This window comes from Hippichthys cyanospilos, chromosome 9, assembly GCF_059441005.1.
Source record: "Hippichthys cyanospilos isolate Australia breed blue-spotted pipefish chromosome 9, RoL_Hcya_1.0, whole genome shotgun sequence".
Classification (NCBI taxonomy): Eukaryota; Metazoa; Chordata; class Actinopteri; order Syngnathiformes; family Syngnathidae; genus Hippichthys; species Hippichthys cyanospilos.
In genome coordinates this window covers 2287501-2302423 of record NC_142377.1, presented here as the reverse complement: position 1 = coordinate 2302423, position 14923 = coordinate 2287501, and the positions used below count along the sequence as shown (strand labels likewise).

Below are 14923 nucleotides of genomic sequence, written 5' to 3'. Positions count from 1 at the left end.
GTTGGGGCCCATTTTTTTGGGGTCACCCTGTGAGTTACGACAGTAATTTAACCTTAAAAGGAGTATGTGTAATTTCACGCATGCACCCGTAGGCGCTTTAGATGCATTACGGTAAATGTGACACTACACACTCCTCCTCTGGCTGTCCACAGCTATAACAGACATGTAGTATAATCGACATGTAATATAATGTATATAATGTAATGTAATATAATTTAATGATAACTAGACCTGCGATTAGATTTAAAACATACTGTTGGTCGATAAGAACACATTCATTTGCAAGTTTTTGAAATTTACAATTATTTAATTTATTCGTTTTTAATGAAAAAACTCCTAATCTTACATATTGTCAGTTTAACATTCACTTAAAAGAACATTCACCACACAGAAAAGGAATCGTGTCAATCTTATGCCAATTGTGCACCATCTCAAGACATACTGGCCACTGATTTCTTTAAGGTCAGCACAGCTTCAATTTCAATTTTCTAGTACAGTATTTCACATTTTCTTTGTGAAATGTCTAGGGAAAAAATAAGGTGAGTAGAGGAAGTAAGAGGAGATATGAAGACTTACATGTATAAACACATCACAAAAACCACGATATTCCCAATCAAGTTCTTTAATTGAATATATTTCTGTGCCAGTGTTTGCTTTCGTGTCGAAATCTTTTCTTCTCCAAATTGCCAAAACTCCTTGATGTTTTGTTCATATTCAGTACATCACTTCTTCTGTCCTAAGTTTGTGAAAGCTATCATTTTTGCCTGAAAATTGTTTTACAATACTGACCTCTTTTGGTACATATATGAACAGAATAATTACCTTTTTATTTTATTTTCCTTTGTAAAAAACATGATGGATTGTAAAAAATAAAGTTAAAACAGAACTTGTTCAGTATGGATGTTCATCCCTTCTTCCCTTCCTCTCGAGTCACTCATGAGAGGAAGCAAATCTGCTGACACCAGACACCCACACCCAAGGGTCACATTTCTCTGTATAGATAGACCATATAGTCCTCTCTATCTATGTGTGTGAGCGTGTGTGTGTACGCATGTGTGTGTATATATATATATATATATATATATATATATATATATATATATATATATATATATAGTATATACGATGCAATTTTACAAAATTAGGCTAATGTCTCAGAAATGAGATATGAATATATTTTATCTTCTGTATCTATTAATATATTCTACCTCATATTTTTGTCAATAACTCAAAAATAATATCCTGCCTAGTTTTTGAAAGTGCATCTATATCTCTGATGACTCAGTCATAAAATGAAGCCCCCCATGAAAGCATTGCTGAAGATATTATGAGATCTATTCCAGAAAAAAAAAGTGACTGTATCTCATGATTGTCAGGAAAGCTTTACTGATGGTCTTAACATCTTTAATTCATGCTGGGAGTAAATATCCTTTCAGAAGCAGAGCGTGCCCACTCACGAATGCAAATTACTGATGGCCATCTTGTGAATAAAATTCATATGAGTGACCTGATCACTTGCAGTATAATGTGTGCAATTTTATAGACACAAAAAGTGTGTTTTGTCTTTACCTTTCAAGCATCAAATCCTGAAAAGCTATTTCAGTCAATGATTTGAACTCTAGAGATCAGTGTAATGCTACGTGAACACCCAACACGAAAATTCACGTTGCTACGCTCATTCGCGAGGAGAGGAGAGCGAGCTTGCTGTGCACTTCACGGTAGATCTGGAAAGAAGAGCATTGCTGAGAACTTTCACTTTTCTGGGATGTAGCAGATCCAATATTTTCTCCTACAGCAACTTTATTCTTTTTTAGAGTGCATGTCCCTCGCTTTGCAACAATACTCGTCGGCCAAAAAAAAAAAGTTTCAATGTCACAATCAAGTGGCCAATACTCTCTGTGCTAAATACACAGCTGTAAGTGCTGCACTATTGTTATTTTGGCACAGTAACTACAGTTCGTTCTACAGCTCTTAAAAAAGGAAACAAACGCAGCACATACCAGTTGTCCGAAGTTCTCCCTTCCGCCATTCTACAAGCCATGTGAGTGCTCTTGCTTGGCTCCGTTTTGTATTGAAAGCTAAGCTGGCTGTGTTGGATAGCTCCGGGTGACCGCAAAGCGGCCGCCATGATTCATTCCTGCCCTCTGCATGAGACGTTGAACGTTCCAGAAGTTGATTGGTTGTCGCGACGCGACACACGACAAAAGTTAAAAATGTTTAACTTCACGCAACAGGCAGAATTTCGCGCCACACGGCTTCGCGTGCCGTCGTGCTGCGACTCACATCTCTCCATTTGCGTTCATTGCGTCAATCGACACGCAATGGCGCCTTGTCGCACGAACACCATTGACTACAATACAAAACTGGCCGCTTTTTCGACGCGATCGCATTTGGTGTGTACCCAGCATAATGATTTGAAACTGATAGTATGCTATTGATTCTCAGTCTAGCGATTCCACATGTTTAGATGAGGTGAGAATGCAAATTTAAGGTAAAAATTCCCACCTAAGGACAATTTGGAGTGTCCGATACACCTGCGATACATGCTTCTGAAATGTGGGGGGAAGCTGAAGTGCCCGGAGAAAACCCATACAGACACGAGGAGAACATGCAAACTCAATACCGGATTATGAAAAAACATTTCTTTTTAAAATTGGCCAAATTCATTTGGATTCATTTTGGTGGCTTGAGTGCCAAAATTTCACTCGCAAAGAAGTAAAATGAGTGCAACGCCTTTGGGAAAGGGAAAAGGCTTGGTCAATAGACAGGTGACGAGTCTACAACCTCGAAGAAAAAGAGAGTGTCAAACAGGCAATACCAGAAGTTCTACTTGAAATAGTGATTTCTAGCGGTCAGGACTTCAAGCAGTATTTCCTCGACAAAAAGGGCCTACAAACTGACAAAGAATGGATTTTCGATCTATCTGTGAACAGACCAGATGAGCTTGCAAATGGCGGAAGCCTTAAAAGAATGTTTGAGACTCCCGACATCACATCTGTGTGATGAAACAACCTTTGGCGTTAATGGTGAGTTTATATTTTTATGTTCCATCTCCACAATAAAATTCTCAAGCATTGACCAGTCCGTGGTGATAAAAAGTTTAGGGACCCCTAATGTAAAGCAGGATAATGACTCCCGGTGGATATGGCTGCCAATTGCAGTTTAGTCTCAACAGCATACGCTTACATGCAGAATTAGTGGACAAGATGACTTAACGTCAAAAGCTTTAGTTTATTTGTTTATATGTTTAAAGTCTGTTAAATAGTATAATTACAGATGTTAGGTTAATTTTAAATGCAAGCTGAAAAACAAAAACAAAAAAGGGGGCTTATGGGGTCATGATGACGAAAGTGAGCGATGGCAGGGTTGATGACGGAAGTTGGTGACGAATCGGCGGTTGTCTGATGAACCGACAATTTAAAAAAAAAAAAAAAGGTGGACCAACAATGACGGAAGGGGGGCGGGGCATTGATGACTGTCGAACCAGCAAAAAATGTAAGTTGGCCAACTCTGGTAACCACAGAAACATGCCTAAGCTCATTCTTCCTACATTCAGCCGTTCAGCTCTCATTACACTACAGAAGGGCAGTAAGAAGGCCTTTCACATGCAGCGTCAGGAAAAAACAGGTCACAACCTTTGTGGGCTGCATAATTATTCTAAGATATATTTGATACAGGACGGCTCACTGGCGCAGTGAATAGCACGTCCGCCTCACAGTTAAAGGGACCCAAGTTCAAACACACTTTGCTCCAGCCTTTCTGTGTGGAGTTTGGATGTTCTCCCTGCATGGTTTCTCTCCGGGCACTCTGGCTTCCTCCCATACTCCAAAAACATGCATGGCAGGTGTATTGGACATACAAAATTGTCCGTATGTGTGATTGGGTGCGTGAATGGTCGTTCATCTCTGCGTGCCCTGCAATTGGCTAGCAACCAGTTCAGGGTGTCGCCCGCCTACTGCCCGAAGCCAGTTGGGATAGGCACCAGCAAGCCTGCGACCCATGCGAGGATAAGCGGCTTTAGAAAATGGATGGATGGATATTTGACACGAAAACAATGAAGCAGGATTTACCCTAATGTAGAAACATGAGTGTTGACAGATTTTCATGGTCACCAAGGCAGCATTTTCTAAGTCGGACTGACTCATTAATCCTGCTAGGAAACAGCAGCAACTTTCCTATGACAGCCAAAGGATCTCTGGGCGTGGATACTACGAGGTTTGTTATTAGTGGCTTGAGTGGAAATAGGAAATGCTTAAAAGGCTTCATGACGATTTAGGCCTCCCTTTACCTTTAAGGAAAATATACATTTCCCACCACTATATTGATGTCAATAAAAAAAAAAATCTTCTTTTTGGAGTCTGTCAACTGCCAACTATGGGCCTTTTTTTATTTGAAAACATGCACTGCACTCATTTTGTGACAGCAACTCCATATTAAATTCAAGGTCATTGTGCAAATGTACTGCATGATCCGCATGAGTTCAGACGTGATGTAAGGCAAACTAGCTTGCCCTATAGAGTAACTGCCTTGCTGTTTCTATTTCAATACGCTGTGGTGCAGAGACAGTTGCGGCTCGCCTTATGCATCCCACGCTGCAACCTTGAGGGTTAAACCATACTAATACAACTTGATTGCGATCAACCGAGCTGTCTCGGTTCGCACGTCCCCTGTAATGACATCTACTGTATGTTAGCATCACACACACTTGCGGGCCTCTCCAGGTGCAGACGGCGAGGCAATGCCGAGTCATTTCAATGGACTTTGGAACATGTCTCTTTAATTTGCGCAGAGCAGCAAAAACAAAAAATGACTCCATAAACCCGCAGCATCCACCAGCTGACGCGCAGGCGGGTGAGCTAAGGTCGGCAATACACTGAGTCCGAAAAAAAAACAACAACAGACATAAACACTCGATCTCTAGCACAATTGTAATATTTCCTATGATCATTTTAAGATTATTCGGTGTGGTAGGCGATGCGTCATGTTATGGGCATCACAGTCAATAACAAACACCGGGTTAAAAAGTGCAAACGCGTCACTTTACCTGCGTTCTTTTGGCTGTACTCGCCACCTTTTCAGCTCTGCGGCGACATCAGAAGTAGCAGCGACTTCCTCTCGATGCTCTCTGTTATCCGAGCTGGGATGCTGTGTGTTCCCTCTCTATGCGGCGCAGGTGCTACTCCTCTCCCACGTCTTCGATTCAGCACTCCTCCTCCCTCTGTGTCAGTTGTTCTCGCGTTGATCCACAAGAGTGCGGCCCGCATGCAACCGGCTGTTGTCGACGACTGTGTTTTTTATCATTATTTCTCACTGCGCCTGATTGTTGCCGATTCTGTGTCAAATTCACTTCATAATGAAGTACAGCTTTCGAAATTCAATACTACTACTAAGTCCAATTAATTACAAACTTAACAATCTTAGCGCCCCCACTAGTCGAACTATGACGCTCTGATTAAGAGGACATATCGTGGCAGTTTAAACTTTCCCCAGATAGATATATTTACATGAATGATGAAAGTCATATTATGTTTGACACATTGGCGATTTAATTTATTGTAAAATATGAGTTTTTTTTTTTTTTTTTTTTTTTTTTTTGGGGGGGGGGGGGGGGCAATTCTAGCCAGGAAATGAAACATTTTGGTGACTGATCTTCATACCATGTGGCCGCTGGGGCACCTTCATGACTGCTCTAAAGCCAAATGAAGAGGACTGGTCACGAAACAACAAAAAAGAAAATAGCAAACATGACCTTGGAGTGTGAAAACACACAAAGACGCAACTGTAGGTATAGCCCTCCATCCATCTACTAGAGCGGCTTATCCTCACAAGGGTCGCAGGCTTGCTGGTGCCTATCCCTGATGGCTTACGACAATAGGCAGGAGACACCCTGAACTGGTTGCCAGCCAATTGCAGGGCACGCAGAGACGAACAACCATTCACGCACCCAATCACACCTAAGGACAATTTACTATGTCCAATCACCTGCCATGCATGCTTTTGGAGTGTGGGAGGAAGCCAGAGTGCCTGGAGAGAAACCATGCAGGGAGAACATCCAAACTCCCAACAGAAAGGCTAGAGCGAGGTGAATTTGAACTTGGTTCCCTTTAACTGTGAGGCGGACGTGCTCTTCACTGCGCCACTGAGCCGCCCCTATTCAAATATATCTTATAATAATTATTATATTAATTATGCAGCTGACAAAGGTTGTGACCTGTGCCCAGAGGGAAACCACGCGGGCTCTGGGATGACATGCAAACTTCATACCGGAAGGCCGGAGCAAGCTGGATTTTAACTCGGGTCCCTTACACTGTGTGTGTGTGTGTGTGTGTGTGTGTGTGTGTGTGTGTGTGTGTATATATATATATATATATATATATATATATACATATATACACAAACGAACACATAAACAGAATAAAAAATCATCGCTTACTGAACATAGGCAGTAGCGTGCGTTATCAACACAAATGATAATAAACTATAAATAAGAGCTTACGTTGTCATTCACTACGTCACCGTAACGAGCCGAATGACGCACAGAGAACGTAAAACAGAAAACGGAAATGCAACGCGACCCGACAAATTAAAAGCATGCCTTTCAAAATAAGATAAAAAAACGTCACGAACTCTAACGCTTGAAGAATTCTTAACATAGTTATTAACTAATAATACTTAGTTATTTGATTAATACAGTACTGTATAATGTACTTTTTTGCTTTTTTCAATTTTTTTCCATTTTTGCGCATTTTTTAAATTATTTTTCATTCTGAAATATTTTTAATTTTTCCTGGAAAAACCCGCGAAGTACTGAGACCGTGATATCTGAGACCGCGAAGTAGGAGGGATCACTGTATATATATATATATATATATATATATATATATATATATATATATATATATATATATATATATATATATATATATATATATATTTACTTATATATATATATATATTTACTCACAGTGGGCCCCCATGTTACGACCTTAATCCGTTCAGCGGCTAGGCTCGTAACTCGAATTCGCCGTATGACGGGCAATCCAAACCTATGTTAATTAGTGAATTCGTGCAACGCGTGCAAAAAGTTTAGGTAAAAACATCACAACTTTATACACATATTAAAAATTAGTAACAATCTACTGTACAGTTAAATTAAATAACATAAACATACAAAGGAAAAATGACATTTACCTTTGGGGCGACGTGACTTGAGCTGGTGGTGGGTGGAGGCGGAGGGGAGCAGAGAGGATTCCGCAGAATTTTTATTTTTTCATTTTCTTCAACGAAAACTTTTTTCAAACGGAAACATATCACCGGCGATTTCCTTCTTTTTAATCCATAATAGAAGCCTCTCCATTTTGTTGTTGACCCAGGCCCGTCCCCTGGCAAGGAAAGTCATGGTCATTGAGAATTGTACCGATTGTCGAGCGGTTACGCCAATACTCACTAGCAAGGTTAACTATGCGTGCGCCTCCTTCGTATTTTTTTATTATCTCCTGTTTCGTTTCTATTGTCATCATCCTCTTCCTTTACCGCCACTTGCAATTTTAGAAGCCATGTCTAACAGATAAAAGTGTACAAAGTCTTCACAACACACCGACCAGCTCGTGCCATCAAACTAGATGAGGGCGTTCGGCCAATAGCATATCGGCATTTCTGTGATTGACGTGACGCCGGCCAATAGCATATCGGCATCTCCGTGACTGCCTTAATCGACCAATAGCATATCGGCATCTCCGTGACTGAGATCGTGACTGTGACCTTAATCGACCAATAGCCTGTCGTCATCTCCGTGACTGAGACCTTGACTGAGACCATGACTGTGACCTTATAAGACCAATAGCATATCGCCGTTATCGTGACGTGCGAGAAAAGTTGTTTTTGTTGATGCAGCAAAGCGAAAAATATAGTGCAGACACACTGACCGGCATGTTGGATGGTTCGAAAGACGAAAGGTTTGTGCGTAAGAGGGGGACAAAAAAACGCCGTGGTCCACGTTGTAAGATGAAAAATACGTAAGACAGGTGGTTCGTTAACCGGGGGCCCACTATATATATATATATATATATATATATATATATATATATATATATATATATAGTCATGATTATAGTCTGTTACGTCTCTCCCTGGTGGGACTCTATATTATTACATGATGAGCCTGTCTGCTGCCCGATTATTCTCTGAACATCCGTCGTGTCAGCATTTCTTATGCCCTAAGTTTTTTCGAGTTTCCAGAGTTCCTATTTATCGTATATATTTTCAAATTCTCATAGCTGTTTCTCTTAGTAGCCTCTTTGCCACTTGAGCATTTTCCGCGCATCCTTTGTTTTTACTTTTTCACTCCTCGAGTCTTTTTCGAGCATTTTACTTTGTTTCTTTTATCCAGCACAACTTTTGACGTTGCCGTCCTCTAGGTTCTGCCCTTCCAGTGGTTTATTTCATACGTACTGGACTTGCATTGACGCTTTTTATCCATGCCACTTTTCGTTTTCCATTTGGCCCCGTCGTGTTTTGATTTTATTGTTTTCTAATCCCGGTCGCGTGTTAAGTGCTCCTCTAGTTATTAAACTTCATCCTCATTTGTTATTTTGTGTTCAGTGTCTGTTGGGTCCATCCACTCCCGTTATTTCCGGTTTCACAAAGCGTCACATATATACAGTGGATCCCCGGGTTACGGCGTCCCGAGCTTACGTTTTTTTCACGTTACAATGTTGAATACTGAGTTTTTTTTTTGTCCCATATTTATCCCACTTTACGATTAACATCATCAACTGTCATGACATGTCATGGTTGGTTGGTTGTTGTTTTGCCTCCCTCTTGAGAAGTTTTTAGGTCATTGCTCTTATTTCTGTTGGTGTCAAACTGTCTCTGCTGCAATTATCATAAAGGAACCTAGAAAAACTTAGCTTGGTTGTTGAGCATTGCACCACCTTCCTGCAGTGAGCATCCACTTATGTAATGTTCAATGTGAGGCCTCTAGCTGTCTATTAAGTATACAGGCCACTCACGAGCGCAGATGCCCGCAACTGTTTAAGAAAATGCTCTAGCGCTAATGGGAGCAGGCAGATTACATACAGCCTGCTGACACAAATCTGAATTCTTGTGGTTTTGTAGAGGTGGATTTTTTGGTTTGGGTGCTCTTTGGTCCAAGGTATTCTAGATACAATGTCAGAACATTGAGAAAAAATCTCTGACTAAGGCATTCCAATTTAAAATGTGTTTATTATTTGGGCAAGTCCTACATGGATTTATTAAAAACAATCCCCACGCGTAGCGGAATGAGTGCCTTTTTCAGGGCAGTTTCACAAAGACAGGAGGAAATTTTTGTCCTCGGGTCACAAAAACACTTATTTTGAATAACCCCTCCACAGTGTTTACAGGAGCCACATTTGTAAGTACCCCTTAACTCCATCCGTAACCAGATTTTTTGTTGTTTGGAAGCTGGTAAGAAGCTCCCTACAAAATTGTCTGATGTGGTTGGTGCTCTCTTAAATACTGTGATTGGTGGATCTGGAAAAAACCTGTTTTACAAGTGGATCCCTCTGCATTATTTTCCAATTGGTTTTGATTATTTGTTTCATTCTTTGGGCACAACTGCTGTATTGTGTGACAAAATATGGTCTAAAGGTATTCTTGGCTCGTTAGTTTTCTTTTTTTCTTTTTTAAGAGCTCAGAACGAGGTATTGAGCAAGGCTTCACGATGGCATTGTCAATTAGCTTGGGCGAATAATCTGACACAAAACCTAGAGATTATATCTTGAGCCTACTCCTCAAAGTCAGTGTCTTTGTCACAGATGCGTCTGAGATGCTGAAACTGGCCAAAGGGAATATTATTTTTGAGAATCTTTATGTGAAAACTGTCAGCTCTCAGTAGTGTGTTTCTATCAGTGCTCTTCCTGTATATAGAAGTCTGCAATGTATTATTATCATTAATAGCGATCAACAAATCCAAAGAACTGATTGATTTTCTTGAATATTCAATAGACAGCTTTATGTTTGGGTTTGTGAGGTTCATATACTCGTGAAACAGCAGGAGCTCACTCTCAGTCCCTGACCAAATCAACAAAATATCATCAATACAACGCCCCAGAACATCTTGTCACAAAAGGGATTTTTAGATGAATCGTAAATGTTTTGTTCTCCCCAATGACCCAAAAACAAATTTGCATAATTGGGCACAAAACAAGCACCCATGGCTGTGCCCTTGAGTTGTCTATACAAGGAGTCTTCGAAAAGTAACACATTAATGTGTGAAGGCCATTCTGTGAGGTGGAGTAGAAAGTGATTGGGTGGGGAAACATCAGACCTGTATGACAAATAATGTTGAAGAGCTACAAGCCCCCCTGGTGGTCAATATTTGTGTACAAAGAGGCCACATCAAATGTCACTCATGACTGTGATCTCTCTGAGTTTGAACAATACATCAGTTGTGTCCTCGATGAAAGATGGAAGGTCTCGCACTAGGGGCTTGATGAAATATTCCACAAATTGTGAGCTAGGCTCAGTTAAAGAACCATTGCCTGAAATGATGGGTCTCCCTTCAGGATTTCTCAAGTTCTTATGTACTTGTAGGAGCATGTAGAAGCATAGAATTTGAGGTTCCTCATTCAACAAAAAAGCAAATTCATTTTCTGAAACCCAGTTCCGGCCTTTACCCTGGAGTAAAATGTCCCTCAGTTCATTTTTCATGTTTTCAATAGGGTTATTTTGTAATTGTTCACAGTAAGTTTTGTTCCCTAATAGTCTCAAAGCTTCATTGATGTAACAACTCTTATCCATAACCACAACGGCGCCCCCTTTGTCCCCTGGTTTCACGATGTCTTTTTTTGCTAAGCAACTGAGTGCATTTCTCTCACTTTTTGAAAGGCTGTCTCTTCGTCTGTTTTGTCAATTCTTTAAAAATTCTTCAAAATTCCAATGCGCTCTGAAATCACAGATTTCATCTTGTACAGTATCTTCTCTTTTTTTTTTCTGTTTGTTCAATGATTAAATCCATGAGGTCAAGGGAGCACTTATTTAAAATGCCCTCCCACTTCTCTCGAAAAGTAGCATCATCCATTCTAATTGGCTAAAAACTCCAAACTCCAACTCTAGAAGGAGGGTAACCAAATGGATATGACACAGAAAGAACAGAATATGGAGAATAATTTTATAAATTAAGAAAACAAGTACCGTACATTGTGTATATATTTAGTAGAAGTGAATTTAAAATTAAATTGACAGAAGAAACTCGCATAAATGAAAAAGTTTTGTCACAAACTTTTAAAAATTTGTTTTAAAACCATCATTTATTCACCTGGTGACATCCTGAAAAAGCATTTAGCATCAAGATGTACACATTTGAGACATTTTTATTGAGATATTGACAGGGGTATGAATATGTTTCTGGAAATCTATCAATAATTTCACACTGAAATTAAAAATCTCTTAAATAACTTACTGTTTTCATTCATTTGTTGATAACATGACTCACAAACTAAGAAAAAAATGATTGTCAGAAACAAAAAAGAACCTTAACATTCACAAGGGTATGAATAATTTTGAAGACAAGTGTATGTGTACAAATATACATACATACATACTTGTAGTTATATCTATCTAGTGAAAATTTAGAGTTTAATTTTCAAAATTCCCAGTAGGTTGGTACGGATTTGTATTAAGTTTAGGGTCCCTCTAAAAGTGTTTGCTTCGCACCAGTGTATTGGAGTTGTTCAGAGAACAACCATTGCATGATTTATCCATGCATTAGAGTTGTTTTGTAACTATTACAACGCCAATGGATGAATCTCGGTCTTCTCAGACCTACTGTATGTCAATTTAAGATGAAACAAATAAGTAATAAACAGTCCTTACTTACAAACTGAATAGACTGCAAGCTCGTGTCAAGGGACAGAATGTGATAATACAGGCAGTAAATCAGACAATGTTTGCGCTGTGAAATATTTGAACATCATCCCATTGCTAACTGTTTTTGCAATAATAAACTTTAATTGCAAGATGTGAGTTCCACAAAACAGACCTTTCAAAAGGTAGATGAATACACAATGCACCTCACAACACATTTTATTCACACAAAGAACATGAAAGAGAGATGAAGTGGCATTTTTACACAGTTGTGCTGAGCAACATACATTTCATTTAGTTTTCTGTCACCTGAGGGCACCTTTGAAATGGTGCTCGGCTCCAGCTGGCTGTTTCACGGGTGTGGAGCCTGAAATGGGTGTTAAGGTGAGCAGACTGATTGAAGCATCTGCCACAGACACGGCAACAAAAGGGCTTCTCTCCAGTATGGATTCGATGGTGCCTCTTGAGCATGCTGACCGTGGTAAAGCTCTTTCTGCACACTGTACAACTATACGGCTTCTCCTTCGTGTGCCAACGCATGTGGACCTCCAACTGGCAGGCAAAGCTGAAGCCTTTTCCACACTCCTTACAGCTGTGCCATCTCTGTATGGTTGGGTGAGAGGTACGAGGGGGCAGCTTGAGGGATTTCGTGTCTTTTAGCTGCAATACGTTTCCACTGTGGCTAGTTGCATGAATAACACGGGGACCACATTGAGTGTCTTTACAATTTGAATGTGCATTGTGAGTGGAAGAGCTGCTCGCTGCAGAGTGTCCCTCATTGTCCCGGTCTGTCTTTGTCTCCTGGGATAGCAAAGCAAAAGGTGAGATAGTATTTCTACTACATACCGTGTGAACTAAGAGAGACTCTGAGTCAAGTTGCTTCTCAAGTTGACTACAAGGTTCTTCTTCTGGGTCTTTTCCATCATGCATACGCCCGCTGTGAACATTTCTGAGCTTGGGTTCTTTTTTCACTTGAGGCTGCGTGTTTCCTTCCCTTCCAGAGTCATAGATGTGGTGGTCATGGGACTGGACAGTACAAGCTTCTGTAAAATTAGAGAGATACCTCAGATGATCTGACATAGAGCATTATAGTGATGCATTTTATCAGCTATTAAAAAAACAAACAAAAAAAAGAAAAACGACTGAATTTGTTAACCGACACAGTTTATCACAATTTAGTCACGAGGAATCTGCAGAGAAAACGTGCTGATGAGACTACCAGTGAACTGCAGCCTTGGAATGTCTAGTGCCAAGTGCACATGTGGACATCCTCATGTTAGAACATGTTGTTTTTAATGGACAGAAGTCCCCCCCGGGTTCTCCAGTGGTCTGCGCTAAATGCAAATGTACCGTCTAGACCACCCTCCCCGCAGTTGAGTGTTGCCCGAAAGCGAGTCACTCGATTAAAGTTCCTTGGAAGAAAAGTCAGCACATGAGAAATACGTTGGTGAAAGTGCAAGATAACAGCCAAGGCTGGAAGGAAGCGGCGAGAGGGTTTGTGGGCCCATTTTCACATTCAATGATAATGGAAAAGGATAGTGCAAAAAGAATGTGGAATGGACATTTGTAGTAAGAACACACTTAAATTAAAGAGACATCTACAGAATGTACATTGTGATATGTTCTTTAAGGCAGAGGTCCCCAAACCCCGGTCTGTGGCCTGGTCCAAAATAATGAAGTTTTGGAGCTGATTTAGTTTATCCTTTAACTGTTCATTCATTTGTGCTTTGTTTGACTTGATCTTTGTTTTTGGCACCACCTCTGGCTGCACTTAATATTACATTTTATAGTGAGCAAGGACGGTGTGACTTAATTGCGAGAAATCACTGTCGATGACGCACACGTTGTTCTGTCTCTCTGGTGAAATCTGGCCCACGAGTGCCTGTAAGATGTAATGTCTTTGTAAAAATGTTATTTATGATAATATGCCCTAAATTAGTTTGCTTGTATTCAACAACTTGTGACTGTGGATAACATTTGAGCTAATGTTAGTTCTTATCTTCAGCATGGTTTATAGTGCTGCAATGTTAGCATTTTCGTCTGTGCCAGGTATTTTACCTTGGTATATGCTAGCATATGCAAAGGTTTTGCACTGATAAGTACTCATTTGCAACTAATTAATGTTTTGTATTGAAAATATAGAATTTGTAATTCAGTTATATAATTGCTTTAATCAATGTAATTTGTGTACATTTCTTTAAGTAATGTTATCATTACATTATACAATGTGCCTCCAAGTCTAAAATAAAAATCACAGTGCCAAATTTGTGTGGAGTTTGCACTCCGGCTTCTTCCCACAAGTTTGATTAAAATCAAATTTAGCCTGCTACTCTATGGTGCTGAAAGCAAAATGTTGTAAAATGTGATTTGCCTGCACAGAAATACAACAGCGTTAATCTACAATGTTACCACCATTAAAAACATAGAGCATTGTTTGATGCTTCCGCCCACCAGAACCTGGTGATTGCATCTTGTAATTTGATTTTGTTTAAATTATAAGGCCCTATAAGGTCAACCTTGCTTTGTTTGTATTTTGTAATCGAAAACGATGGGCTTTACTTATTTCACAGTGGCCTTTTTAGCACAAAGCTTCGCATACACTGTGTACATATTTTCTTTTTGGTCATTAATGCGACAAACAGAAAAGTGTATTTGTATAATGTATTAATGAACAGACTGAAATAACACAACAAATCTAATCTGATGACTTTAAACTTCTACACAGTAATATCAGTCTTTAAGAGCGCATTGTGGACTGTTGTTTATATATTGGAAAACAAACAAACAAAACAAGCTGTAGGTCGTAAGGAAAATAAACGCTTCACTCCTTGAATGACCAGTAGTCGCCACTCGTTGATAATGGAGGTCTTAAGCTCTTATATCTGATCGTTTGGTTGAGCTGTGCGTTTTCACTTAACTGATAAACATATTGATAGAAGAAGAACCCCTAGGCACGCAGTAATTAGGAAAAGATCACATGGGATGTCTCGTAATATAGGCGACAAGAAAAAAAAAAAAAACATGACCCACAGTTAGTACCTCTCGTCCTTACCTGGTTGCAATAAGAGTCGTTGGA

General features: G+C 39.8%; 2 protein-coding genes across 3 annotated transcripts in view; both read right to left on the bottom strand.

The window, feature by feature from the left end:
- nfasca (neurofascin homolog (chicken) a) overlaps positions 1-5180 on the bottom strand; it is a 183522-nt gene extending 178342 nt beyond the window's left edge. The window contains exon 1 of the mRNA XM_088424176.1: positions 5045-5180. The gene's annotated coding sequence lies outside the window, so the exon portion shown is untranslated. The remainder of the gene's footprint in view (positions 1-5044) is intronic.
- A 6789-nt stretch (positions 5181-11969) lies between these two features.
- Positions 11970-14923, bottom strand: part of LOC148417659 (uncharacterized) — a 3153-nt gene continuing 199 nt past the window's right edge. Inside the window, exons 1-3 of one of the 2 annotated variants that reach the window (XM_088423791.1) lie at positions 14900-14923; positions 12694-12890; positions 11970-12450 (exon numbers count right to left, since the gene is read on the bottom strand). The exon at positions 14900-14923 is cut by the window's right edge and continues 199 nt beyond it. In XM_088423791.1, the coding sequence (XP_088279917.1) occupies positions 12142-12450; positions 12694-12890; positions 14900-14923 (530 nt within the window). In that variant the 3' untranslated portion in view covers positions 11970-12141. Of the gene's footprint in view, positions 12891-14899 lie in introns of both variants that reach the window. The other variant, XM_088423790.1, reaches the window with a different exon arrangement.